Source organism: Haliotis cracherodii, unplaced genomic scaffold (genome assembly GCF_022045235.1).
Source record: "Haliotis cracherodii isolate W230 unplaced genomic scaffold, xgHalCrac1.p SCAF_8, whole genome shotgun sequence".
NCBI classification, from domain to species: Eukaryota; Metazoa; Mollusca; class Gastropoda; order Lepetellida; family Haliotidae; genus Haliotis; species Haliotis cracherodii.
The window spans coordinates 38,907,940-38,922,278 of record NW_027266341.1 but is presented as its reverse complement, the minus strand read 5'-3'; the positions used below and the strand labels follow the sequence as shown (position 1 = coordinate 38,922,278).

Here is a 14,339-nt window from a genome sequence, read left to right as displayed (position 1 = left end):
GACACCATATTTCCTTGATCAGTATATGTTAGAAAACAGACAAAAAATAAAACCAAAAAAAACAAATGAAAAACAACCAAAGAAAAAACAACACAAAAAAGAGGCATCCAAAAAAAGCATTGTTCTGCTTTTCATTATGTTCCAATATTAAGCAACTTGCTTCAGTGTACATGCAGAGTTATTTTCACTTAGCAATATTTCCAAACATTGCTGAAAACATTTGTTTTAATTCTCCAAAACCTCAAACGCCGAATAATCTCATATTAAACAATTGTTTGATTGCTGTTTGATTGCATGTATTGCATGACAACGATTTATTTGTTCATTGTTTTGCCTCCTTTATTTGCTTGATGTAGATGCATTATACGGAAATAAAATTCCAGAACAAAGATTTTGTGTTTTTTTTTCTTGTAAAAGTCATCGGCGAGTGTTCGGGTAAGGGTTCTTCTGGGTGAACAGGATTAGCCTGCATCTTCTCTTCAACCAACGGTTGTCTACCTGGGTATCTCCATTGCCCAGTTACATTTCCTTGTTGTGACCGTTATATTACCTTCACCCATAATGGAGGCCTCGGGTAGTGTAGTGGACGCCTGGTGTCTTCACTGTAACTTCTTTCACGCCGCACACAGCAATAATTCAGCCATGTGACGACGGTCTGTAAATTATCGAGTTAGGTATCGACCCATACGATCAACCAAGTCAGCGAGCTGAAATAAATGAAATTATCATTCCTCCATGTCATAATGATGAGATCTGATTGGTCCACGTGATTTTGATAAAATACTGTGTATCCCGCCTTTGAGGGCAATGAATTTCTCAGCGGAGGAGTAAATCTCTTGACCATTCGTCTCCACTCGCCCCTTTCAATAAGCTGCAAGAAGAGCTTGTCCCTGGAAAAAACACGAGTTGGTCACGAATGTCTCTTGACCTGATTAATCGATCTCGTTAGTCAACTCTTGCAAGCATGGGGTGCTGAAGGCCAATTCTAACCTGGACATTTGCAGGGGCATCACTGTTACAGTCAACGTCTTTACAACGTCGGTAGAACATATACAGGGTGAATGTTGTGATTTGAGGACGGGATCAATCAGCCCCACAGGAAAGATGCGGATGGTCAAAGGGAAACAACTCTTTCTCATGTAAGACGGTTCATACATGGCAGGGAAGTGAAACGCTAGAAAGGTATAAGCAACTTGTGTGACTATCAGTTAGCTTCCACCCGCCTTTGACAACACAACAGTATTTCAAAGGGCCACATTTGCTGTCATATACAAAGGTACAAAGCGGTATCATTCTTTGTAAACGTCTGGTGCAAATATGAAACCCAGACACAGCTAGAATAACGGAATGACAGCATGTTGTGTCGGGATGGGAGGGTGTTGTGTTCATTCAAGCGGGAGGATTTCAGTGTAACTGCTTGTATATACTGGGATACAATAACATGCATTAACCAAGTCAGCGAGCCTAGCCACCCGATCACATAATTTGCCTCTTACGACAAGCATAGTCGCCATTTACGGCAAGCATGGGTTGCTGAAGACCTATTCTGCCCCGTATCATCACGGGTCATTTCGAACAATAAGTTTTGTTAGGAGTAATAACGTGTTTGATGGAGAGGAAATGACAGATAAACCCTGGGGATTCGGGAATTGAGGGATTGACTTAATACAAACAAGATGATGTGTAGTTATTAATAGATCACCGGGCAAAACCTAGTGTATTTCAAAGTGTGGCGCAATCGACCAGGGAAAGTCCCAGCTATAAATAGATTGCCATTGTAGGATATCGAGGGCAATGTACAGCAAGAAGACCTGTACATTGTCGAGTATAAGCGAGCATAACCAACAGTGGTGTATTCACCTATACTACTGGGTGGATGTTGTAAGATGCTGTTCACATAAAGTTCACAAACACATTCTGATCGGTTCAACACGATCAGTGCTGCTACACCTCGCGGTATAACCATTCACCATTAACCAATGTGCCAACCCGTCAAGATCCGGGGAAGAATAGGTCTTCAGCAACCCATGCTTGCGGTAAAAGGCGACTATGCTTGTCGTAAGAGGCGACTAACGGGATCAGGTGGCCAGTCTCGCTGACTTGGTTGATGCGTGTCATCGTATCCCAATTGCAAGGGTCGATGCTCATGATGTCAATCACTGGATTGTCTCGTCCAGGCTCGATTATTTACAGATCAATGTCATATAGCTGGATTCTAAAGCAAACAATATCCGGACAAAGAGAGATATTTTGTGGGCCATAAATATCATCATTAAGTTTCGATCACGTGTACGTGGTTACAATCTGTCTGGGGATCGGCACTCAGGTGACTGAGAACGGTAATATATAGCGGCGTGCGCAGCGTCTTACCTCCCCAACAGCAGCGAGTATCCTGTTTACAAACTGTACATATGGTAATACTTCTAAGATGGTATTATACAGAATTCTAGAGGGAAAAAGAGTTTGCCATTCTATTTAACACCATATGATATTGGTAGGTAATGGGTTGTGTAATACTGCTCGATGCACATCGAAGACAAAGTTTTCCCCAGACTGGGTCCAACCAAGATAGCGTTAGAAAGAACCGAAAACTTCGTGGTATAGCGGTCTAATGTATCTTTTGTGGAGGGGGAGGGGACGGGCGTCATGCATCTGTCGTTTGTATCTCTGCACATTACCATATCTGGAAAACATTCCTACATTGGGGACAAGCTGTTGACTCCATGGTGACTTGCTAAACACTGGCTCTCAGTAACAAGTCTCTGTTATTTTAATCCCTTATTTTGATCTCTGGAATCCAGCGGTTCCCCTTCCTGGTGGCATCCCATCCGCTCGACTAGTACTTCGTTCTGACCAGCTCTTTATCTTGTCTTGGGAAGTTTTCCCACTCGCCACACAATATCAACAGACTCCCTGTATTTCGTATTTATAACCGGACCATCTGCCATTTCGTGCAACTGGTAAACTGGAATACTACCTCGATAGTAGTCCACATAAACAAATAGTTCTTCTGTCCATCTTTCTCTATACTCTGTTTGAAAGATATGTTTGAGATAGGACAGTCTCACTTGATCTCCGATCCGGGTTAGAATAGGTCTTTAATAACCCATGCTTGTCGTAAGAGGCGACTAACGGGATCCGGTGGTCAGGCTCGCTAACTTGGTTGATGCGTGTCAACGATCCCAATTGCGTGGATCGATGCTCATGATATCAATCACAAGATTGTCTGGTCCAGACTCAATTATTTACAGACCGCCGCCATTTTATAGCTGGAATATTGCTATATTGCGTCAGTCATCCATTCACTCAGTCCCGGATAATTGAAAATAGTAACCTCCACTTTTCTAAACATATCTGACACTTACATAGCCAACTGCCTCCTAGTGTGACATTGCTCAAATATAAAAGCGGGGCAAAGCTTACACAAATCTGATCTATCGCCAAAAGTTGTAAATTTATACGTAGAAATGTAAAACAATCATCTATGGATTGATTCATCACACGAACACACAGAATCAGACGTTTTTAGAAATGCATCTTTTCACAACACATGTGATATGTGAGGCAAATACAATGTGTTGTGTCCGTTCACAGAAAGAGAATGCAAGTGTGGATCAGTTTCAAACAAAACTCCAAGGGCTTATGACTGCTAAATTGCCAGAACCTGAAGAATAATACTACAGCATTTCCCACGTGTAATAAAGGCAAATCATAAACTGCTTGACTGACTAACGTTTGAAAATGTGGTGATTTGAATCAAACTTTGGTGTCATTTAACCCACGACCTGATCATTTGGAATTACAAATAATTATGAAATTATGGCAGTCCAAGAAGCAAAAACATAACATAAAGTAAGCCAAGGACATACTAATATCAATATAAATATTGATAATAATAAGAAGAACCAAGTCAACATTTGCATTCTCAGCTCCCTGCTCAGTACGAGTATACATCCTCAGGTGCTTTCTAAGATCAAGTATATTTTGTCAGCTCCCTGTTTCGCAGGACTGGACATTCACAGTTCCCTACTAAGTAGAAGTATACATCCTAAGCTCCTCCCTGTTCAGTGCGAGTATACCTCCTCAGCACCCTCTTCAGTGAGACTATACCTCCTCAGCTCCCTGTTCAGTGCGAGTATACCTCCTCAGCTCCCTGTTCAGTGCGAGTATAACCCCTCAGCTCCCTGTTCAGTGCGAGTATACCTCCTCAGCTCCTTGCTCCTTAAGAGTATACCTCCTCAGCTTCCTGTTCAGTGCGAGTATACCTCCTCAGCTCCCTGTTCAGTGCGAGTATACCTCCTCAGCTCCCTGTTCAGTACGAGTTTACATCCTCAGCTCCCTGCTCAATGCGAGTATACATCCTCAGCTCCCTGTTCAGTGCGAGTATACCTCCTCAGCTCCCTGCTCCTTAACAGTATGCATCCTCAGCTCCCTGCTCAGTGCGAGTATACATCCTCAGCTCCCTGTTCAGTGCGAGTATACATCCTCAGCTCCCTGCTCAGTGCGAGTATACATCCTCAGCTCCCTGCTCAGTGCGAGTATACATCCTCAGCTCCCTGTTCAGTGCGAGTATACATCCTCAGCTCCCTGCTCAGTGCGAGTATACATCCTCAGCTCCCTGCTCAGTGCGAGTATACATCCTCAGCTCCCTGCTCAGAACGCGTATATCCCCTTCCGGGAGTCTAGTGCAGGAATAACCTCTAAACAACAAAATCTCTACAAATCAGGCCCGGTTTGACACACGCGTTCATCTAAGTGTTGCTTAACGTCACCTGCTGTGAAAATGCACCACGCGTTGGAACATTTACCACCATACAAAAGGATATTGTGTCACCGAGATCCCATGTTATGTGCATTGAATTGTGATTTTACGAAGGAAAATTTGCAAGACGCAAGATATAAAACATAACATTAAATGACTGTTTGAACTTCCAGTCACGCTCTGTATACATTTGCCACAACGCGACGTACATCTTTCTTTCACTAAGAATGTCAGCTGTATAACCCAGGCCGTTCAATGCAATAATTAGAGGTTATGACAGTTTTCACATACCCTATATCGTCCAAAGACACATATCAGCCCGAGGGCCGAAGACCAGAGCGCTGAGGTGGGGGTTGATATGAAAACTGCAATATATTGACCTTTTTATCATACACCATGACATCACCATGTTTGGAAAACATTGTCACGAAAAATATAGCCGAGCAGACGACGCACTAAGCGACGTAACTCCATTTGTTTACCACCCGGACTGATATCGATGGCCCACACAAAAAGCATTGTGATACTGGTTATGGCCGTCTCTATAAGTTGGCTCTATCGCCTCATGTCATTGATAGGTACATGATGGCATTTGCTACAGCTCTCATTTACGTTCAAACCTCGCTTTGACAACCGAGTCAACCGTATTCTATGCGCAACCGACGCGTGTATGAAGCTTTATGCATACACGGTATGTATACATCTTGACGGAAAGGTAAACACGTAATGTCCACCCCGAGGTTACAACAGACACACTCGGGGAATGCGTGTTAGTCATGCGCAGTTTGGCGAAGGTTTCTCCTTCGTTCGTGAACTGTTTTTTCGCTGAATTAGATATAAACCCTAGACCCAGGTAAGATACCCGAATGAGGATATATGTTGTAGTGTCGGAAGGTGGGGGTGTTGGGCATTCAATCAAGACAGAAATGGTCAGTATAACTACTTGTGTGAACTACAACTGTTATGTATTCTATGCTGGTGCCGCGCACCCTACTGCAAAATGGCGACAGCTCAATCATCACGTCACACAAGGTTTTGACAGAGCAGGAAGTAATGTGTACAGGAATGTCCAAAGCGTGACAAAATCATAACATGAACTTGACATGAAATGTATTGTAGAAACAATATTATACCAGTAACTAACTTGGAATATTGTCGCAAGATGTATTAACATATGTTTGCAAACACCCGACTCAACTGAGTGGCACTGAAATCGTTTTGCGATGTGAAATACCTGGTCGTTAAACCGGTTTTACATTCGCGTTTCGGGTTAGTCGATGGTTTCCGCTTCCCACTCGCTCGATACAGGGGGCATTTATTATACGGTACGCAAGTACTTCGGATTTCCTTCACTTAGATTTCAGTGCAAGTGAAAAAGGATGATATGTATTTGTTTCAACTTTCTAACGTTTCGTAATCTCAGAAAAAAACAAAGTTCAATTGTGTCAAAACATTCGTTATTTTAATTTTGTACACGTCTATCCCAGACGACAAACAAGGTGAGCATACAAATTGTTAAATATCTATCTTCAAAGGTTCAGAACAATTTGTCAGAAATAACAGCACATGACATCTGAAATTTGCTGAGAAAACAATATGTGAAATGCTGAACTTACTCCTTAATAACACATTTGCAATTTTAGGGTTAAGACATCTAGGCAAGAAGAAGGCATTCCAAATGGCACCAACTGTAATCGCCTCCTTGCTGATCTGATGTTACGATACGAGTCGGAATGTCGGCTCGGATGGGCACAATCAAAACAAGGCAATTAGGCCAAGAAATTTAATTTAATCTTCAGATGATCTGATAACGTTCAGTAACCATCACGTAGCCAGGTTCCTTCCACTGATTCACCGACCGGAACTAGAAATAAAGGAGACCAGTGAGACCACCTCATCTGTTTCATATTTAGATCTCTGCATAACGACTCGGAGCGACAAAACATTCTACAAAACTGTATGACTAATGACTGTATGACGTATGACTTTCCCTTTATGTCGTGCAGCTTTCGAGCAGCGCCATCCTTTGGTGTATACATTTCACGTCTTTGGGGGTACAATCGAGCATGCCCTTTCTTCCAAAATGTTAAAGAGCATCATGCGACTCTTGCTCAAAACTTGTTTGATTAAGGTAACGCCATTCAAAGCCCCAGCAAAGCTTTCAAAAAGTTTTTTGGTAGACAAGTGGAAGACATATCCAAAGCTTCAGTGACAAACGTTATGTCCGATGCAATTTCCTATTTTGTACCCTATGTTCCCGAGTTTTTCAGGGGAACAGTTGACTTGCTTACAGTGAGTGAGTGAGTGAGTGAGTGAGTGAGTGAGTATGGTTTTACGCCGCTTTTAGCAATATTCCAGCAATATCACGGCGGGGGACACCAGAAATGGGCTTCACACATTTTACCCATGTCGGGATTCGAACCCGGGTCTTCGGCGTGACGAGCGAACGCTTTGACCACTAGGCTACCCTACCGCCCCGACTTGCTTACAGAGAGACAGGCATTTTGTTTTCAGTAATAAGCCTCTGGCCCCAAATACTGACAGTTTTCAGTATGACATGCATGCTTATTATCACAAATGTGTTTGTATATAAATGTAAATGAATAACTGTGAAGGCAAAACTTTATTAAAATATTTCAATTTGTTTTTAGTATTTCTGACCTTAATGATTGTGTTGATATGAACTAGATAAAAAGCAGTGTTCCATATGACATCATACTGCTCATTTCGTAGAAAGATTACTAAACTATCAATTATTTACGGTTTATGAAGATATTTATTAATATATTTAAGTCTAATATCTATAGATAGGTTGCAAATAAATAGCTCATGAAATTAATTTCCAACATGAACAAGATCTCCTGACTTGCAATACACACACACAACCCTTGTTTGAATTCTAATTTTTTTATATCCACAGGTTTCAACCGCAATTTTGAAAACACTACACCTAAATCTGGAAATTACTATTCTTAAATGATTGAAATATCACAAAATATATAGCTCTCTACTATTAGCATTTAGAACAATCGTTAATTGATGTTACACGACGAGTACCATGATTGTTGTACATTATCAGTTTACGTTTGCTTAAATAATGATAGAAAAATGTTTACATAACCAATTTCTCAGCTAAACAAAGCATGACCAAAACCATATTGATAAACACTATTTCTTACTTTCAATGGCCATGTTGAACGTCCAACTTCATTAATTTGACATGATGTGATCTCAACAGTAGATAACATTGATGTGAAAGTCTGTTAAGTGGCACGTGTATAGCGAGACACCAAAATGTCATTACACGTGACAAATAAACACACTTTACAGGGAGTCTGCCACACTCTCAAAGGACCATACCATTAAAAGTTACCTTAGTGTTTTCAAAATTTAAGTTGGACAGCCATTATTATCCCACATATCTGTAGACTGACACAGTTTAAATAAGGTTAACAGTATAATACCATTTTGCATGAGCACATGATCCATATGACCACCATATCTAAAAATCTGTAACTTTAGTCTTCTTTAGATTTTCTCTCATACCTTTCCCCTCTTTCTCCATTTTCTTTTACAATATGTGTGTAAACCGCCTCCGTGGTCTAGTGGTAGAGCGTCCGCCCGTAGAGCGGAAGGTCCAGGGTTCGATCCCCGGCCGCGCAATACCAAAAGACGTTAAAAGATGGTACTTGTTGTTACCCTGTCTGGCGCTCGGCATAAAGGGGCTAAAACAAGGACTGGTCGGCTCGGAGTGTCTGAGTGGGGTATTCGTGTTAAACTGCGGCATGGTATCTCAGTGAGCTAGCACTATAAATCGGCATCAGTCCAGACTAGTACAAGCAGCCACACACATACATATACGTGCATGTACGTCGCTATATAAGTGCAATAATCTTGGACGCGACATTAAACCCCATTTCACCTCACCTCACCTCACCTACAATATGTGTGGACTTGAGATGCAACCCTGACAGGCACCGGTATTACAGTTAAAACAAACTGAAAGACCTCTTTTGGTTTTAACATAAACTGTTAAATTTGAATGCATTGAGGAAATAACATTGAAAAACATGCAAGATATCCAAACTCCACAAAGTGACTATCATGTTTCCGTTTGTAAAACACTTTGGAGAAATCTAAAAAGGGGCAGTAAAATCTCACCCATTTTCATACGTGGGTATTTTTTAATGATAGCTTTCAGTGTAAACATACGAATTATTGTTAAGGATTATTTGGAGCTATACTAAACTAAACAACACTGTTGTCATTTCTTTCTTACAGTTCATTGTGTGATACCCTGACACGAAGTCACTGAACTTGTCAGCATTGCGCACAAATGATCCACAAAATCCGATTATGTCAAAATTAGCCCAAAACCGTTTTATACGTATTTGAATGGGGATTATTACAAATATGCCTTGGCCTTCCCATCGGTCGCCAGTGTTGTGCGTGGCCTCCCCTGATGTCTTGTTGCTTTCTGTTTCCGGTGTAAACAAGGTTCTCCTTGCACCACCGGGTTCCTTAGGAGTGTCCGACCCTAAGGCTGCGATCTAGGGAAATCTACCATGCTGCTGTCCTGAGCTTGTGGAAACCACGGTGATAGTGAACACATGTCCCCACATACTCTCTATGACCAACTGTTCTGATGTTCTTTCCCTTCCACTTGCTTAAATAAATCCAGCACTCTTGTCACTTGACCCAAACCGATAACCATATACAAGAGTAGTTATTGAGCTATCAAAACTATACCATGGAATTGGGATTCGGAACTTTGTATTTCTATGTCAGGTACACACCACCAGAGTCAGAGTCAAAGTCAAACTTGTTGCCATGGAAACGAAAATAATACTTACACTAGGAAAGGGCATCCTTCCGTAGTGTTGTACATATATCATGGATGGCTTTTGATGTTTAGTCCTTATTCTCCAAGTACTTTGTAGCTATACGTCCCTCAAGTTGGCATAGATCACAGACTCCTGCATAGATTACTGACTTGTCAAAGCGAAACAATTTGCTCAGTTCACTCATGTTTTAGTGGATATACTTCAAGGAAATCATGAAATGTCCACAACAAAATATTTCACTCTTAAGCAATTGAATCTATGCGAGGCTCAGATTTTCACAATCAATCCTCGTATGTATTTACATACAAGGTTCGGCGGAGACACTAGTACCTCCAAGCTTTAGTTATCTAATACATATGGGACTTCGTTGGACTTTGGACAGAACAATCCATTATTGGTTTTGTTTTGATAACTTGCGGGAGTGTAGTTGCATTGAAAACGGGAGTGATGCATATTTCTCTCTGTAAGACTTTCTCTTGAACTACATTAGACAAGTGTTCGCAAACCAAACACATGCCATGAAATAAAATAATTAATAGAACTTCATATCTTTGCATTTCAACTTAAACTGGATGAAACGTCAATATAAATACATATTAGTGGGTTATATTCCTCTCATCTACTTGCTAAATTCGACATGATTCTGTGTGTTAAATGTAAATCAAATACAAATCTAGTTCTTTAACTTGATGTCCAACAGGAAATGTCTGAAGAAGTTGTTGGCGGGCAGGGTATGAACGTGACCCAGATTGGGACGAACACGATTCATCATTCAAAGATGAAGAAGGGCTGCACCATCATCAACAACTACTACATCTTCGACGTCAATGGGGACCGGGAGAAGCTCTGGACACAGCTGTCTCATCGTGAGTAGGCTCACATATCATGAATTCAAAACGTCAACGACTGAGAAAAATTGTCTCTTTTATCTGCCGAAAGAGTTTCCGTAATAACAAAATATGAAAAATATATGAATTGATCAGTGAAAATCAGTGCTGACACCAGCTGTGCGCGAAAGGGTAAGCATATCTGGTAGCACCCGCCACTCACACGAGTTTCATCAACAAGTGACAATAAGTTGGGAGGTGTAAAAATCCCATTTAAAGGTTGCATGGGATTGCATCGCGTGTCATATTATATAAATCCCACTGAATGTCTTCCATTAAATTTATGTAATGGCTTTGATGGTAAAACCTAGATTGAAAAGCATAGATGTAAGCAAAAGGAGTTCGTGAAATTCGAATAAAATATACGTGCTCCAAATCAGTTGTGAAGCTAGGACTGTTGTGTGACATCAAAGAGCAAGTGTGACATTTTTTTCGGAGTGGTTGGATAGTCTCGTGGTTAACGCGTTGTCTCCGAATGACGTTTACATACATAGGCCCAATATGTGAAGCCCTTTCCTTATGCTCCCAGCTGTCAAATAGCTTGCATTGTGCTAAACCAAACTAACTCACGTTTCAGTTTCGGAACAGCACAAGCAGACGTCAAGGGAATTTAGCGCCAGAGCAGAGGAGGGAGTGGATTCCAAAACTCCTTGTCAAGGTAGTGGAGGCAAACTCAGTGCAAGAAGAAAACGGCAAAGGGCTAAATTCTACATGACGCTCAGGAGCGATAGAGCTGCAGGTGGCTTGAAAAGTGAGTGCAAAATCTATTTTCAGGTTGCTGTCTTGTTAAGGCATCGTGAAACAGTGTTAGGATTTATTAACCGGATGAATTTTTTTATTTTGTTCAAATGCCATAGTGTCTGTCAAAGTAGACAATGAGAAAGTGAGTGAATGAATTGGGTTTAACGACGCTTTTAACAGTATTCCAGTTATATCGCGGCGTGTCAGGCTTAATGTGGGAGGAAAGCCCGAAGTGATCCACTTCGGTGAAACCCACGAGCACGGGTATGGTGCTGACAAACCTAGAAACTCATATTGAGCTATTGTTTTGCAGGTGCCAAGCCACCGATGCCCACGTGAAACAGCAGAGTAACTACTTCCTGCTGATGCACCTCAACGGAGCAATCCTTACCCGTGGTCCTTCTACAAGTATTGCACTGCTGTAGAAGGGGGAACCCTTGGCGCCATGTACATATATGATTGTACTTGTGAAGATATCGCTTTGATGCGATGCTCCTCATGGCGTTACACGTTGTATTCCAAAGGAAAGTGTGTCTACAAAGAGGCCCGATGAGCCATGTAGACGAGGGAACCGCTGACACCCAAAGAAGCAAAAGTGCTTCGTGTCAGTCCAGGGAAACAGACTGTAACTGTACACTGAGATGTGAAGGGATTGATCGGCCAGTATCCATGCCGTTCAGAAGCTGTCTCGTTCTTCTGCAAATGCTACGAAGAAGACCAGAAAAGGGCGTCTGTAGAGGTTGCTTCCCTCATGGTAAGCACAATGGAACATTCTTCATTGCACAGTCGTCAAACTGGAAATTACATCAGCTACTGAAATATGTGGTAGAGGAAAACTAGAGAGGTATTTCAGGCATGAAGGGAAGTCCATACTCTGCCCAATATTATGTACCCGTGAATTGTAATGTGATGGAAAAAGATAAATGTACCGATTTTACATACCCCCATTTTTGATGATGTTCGAGTATATCCGATACTTACGAAAAGATCAATGTAAAACAAAGATTGTAGGTACGTATGCTAACAATTACTGTTTACGAACCACCTCCGAAAGCACCACTGTAACTGACGATAGGAACCACCACCGAAAGCACCACTGTAACTGACGATAGGAACCACCACCGAAAGCACCACTGTAACTGACGATAGGAACCACCACCGAAAGCACCACTGTAACTGACGATAGGAACCACCACCGAAAGCACCACTGTTATTGACGATAGGAACCACCACCGAAAGCACCACTGTAACTGACGATAGGAACCACCACCGAAAGCACCACTGTAACTGACGATAGGAACCACCACCGAAAGCACCACTGTAACTGACGATAGGAACCACCACCGAAAGCACCACTGTAACTGACGATAGGAACCACCTCCGAAAGCACCACTGTAACTGACGATAGGAACCACCACCGAAAGCACCACTGTAACTGACGATAGGAACCACCACCGAAAGCACCACTGTAACTGACGATAGGAACCACCACCGAAAGCACAACTGTAACTGACGATAGGAACCTCCACCGAAAGCACAACTGTAACTGACGATAGGAACCACCACCGAAAGCACCACTGTAACTGACGATAGGAACCACCACCGAAAGCACAACTGTAACTGACGATAGGAACGACCACCGAAAGCACCACTGTAACTGACGATAGGATCCACCACCGAAAGCACCACTGTAACTGACGATAGGAACCACCACCGAAAGCACCACTGTAACTGACGATAGGAACCACCACCGAAAGCACAACTGTAACTGACGATAGGAACCACCACCGAAAGCACCACTGTAACTGACGATAGGAACCACCACCGAAAGCACCACTGTAACTGACGATAGGAACCACCACCGAAAGCACCACTGTAACTGACGATAGGAACCACCACCGAAAGCACCACTGTAACTGACGATAGGAACCACCACCGAAAGCACCACTGTAACTGACGATAGGAACCACCACCGAAAGCACCACTGTAACTGACGATAGGAACCACCACCGAAAGCACCACTGTAACTGACGATAGGAACCACCACCGAAAGCACCACTGTAACTGACGATAGGAACCACCACCGGAAGCACCACTGTTATTGACGATAGGAATTTCTGTTCAGTGAGTTCCAATTGAATGTGATCCACTTTCTACCACTAAGAGTTCAATCACCCCCTTGAAGTTGATTTGCACTTTGAGAACTTTCGTAAATTCGGTACATTTTACTTTATTCGTCTCTATCGACTTGTTTAATTCTAATTGATATATGATCTGTAATAATAAAGACGGGTGAAATATGTTTCTGCATTTGTTGGTGTTTTCAACTTAATTCAATGTTAACACGAATCGCTGAATAATGGTCGTATTTGGTGAGAGCAGTTGAAAGTTGAGATACTATTATCACAGGCAATAACTATGACCCGAATGATCGATCACACACACACACACACACACACACACACACACACACACACACACAAAATTTGTGTTGGCAAGAATTACAATACCTTTTCCATAAGCATATGTGTCTGAATCATTATAAACTAGGGATAGTACCAGGTGTTCGTGACAAGGGACTCGCCAATAATCTGTATCGAATATGCGGGGGAATATCATGTGGCCAGGGGTTTAGATGCATAGTTTGCTGGACATGTGGGTAAAAACATTAAGTACGGGTCCTCCTTTCATTGTTGACTGAAAAAGTATACTGTCAAAAGTTCCAGAACAACAGCCATCCAGGAAGCAAGGACTATTCAGGAACTAAGCTGTTGGTGTACTGGCCGATAGTCCGAGGTTCTTAACACACATGCAGCATTTAGAACATAACATTGCCACGTGTTAACAGAACACTAATAACTTGGGTTCTTCTTGGATAAAGGGACATAACTCTTACTTATGTTAATTCGATAGTTTGAAGTTAGGCTATGACCGTGGAAGTTAATGTAAGTTAAGCTATGCGTAACATGTATATCGGGGGTAAATTTCACTTTGCAACCAATGGTTAGCTAAACTGTAAATATTGTCATACGAGACAAAAGTCAACGTATAAACTTGACAATAATTCGAGAAAAGACCAGTAGAGCAGTGTTTTATTGCTATTTA

The 14,339-nt window shown here is 41.9% G+C and overlaps 1 protein-coding gene across 1 annotated transcript; it reads left to right on the top strand.

The window, feature by feature from the left end:
- The first annotated feature begins 5,531 nt into the window (after positions 1–5,531).
- On the top strand, positions 5,532–13,348 carry LOC139450484 (uncharacterized). The gene is made up of 4 exons (XM_071232197.1): positions 5,532–5,615; positions 10,307–10,472; positions 11,071–11,257; positions 11,548–13,348. The coding sequence occupies exons 2-4, from the start codon at positions 10,310–10,312 to the stop codon at positions 11,657–11,659; spliced, it is 462 nt and encodes a 153-aa protein (XP_071088298.1). The 5' UTR covers positions 5,532–5,615; positions 10,307–10,309; the 3' UTR covers positions 11,660–13,348.
- The last annotated feature ends 991 nt before the right edge of the window (positions 13,349–14,339 follow it).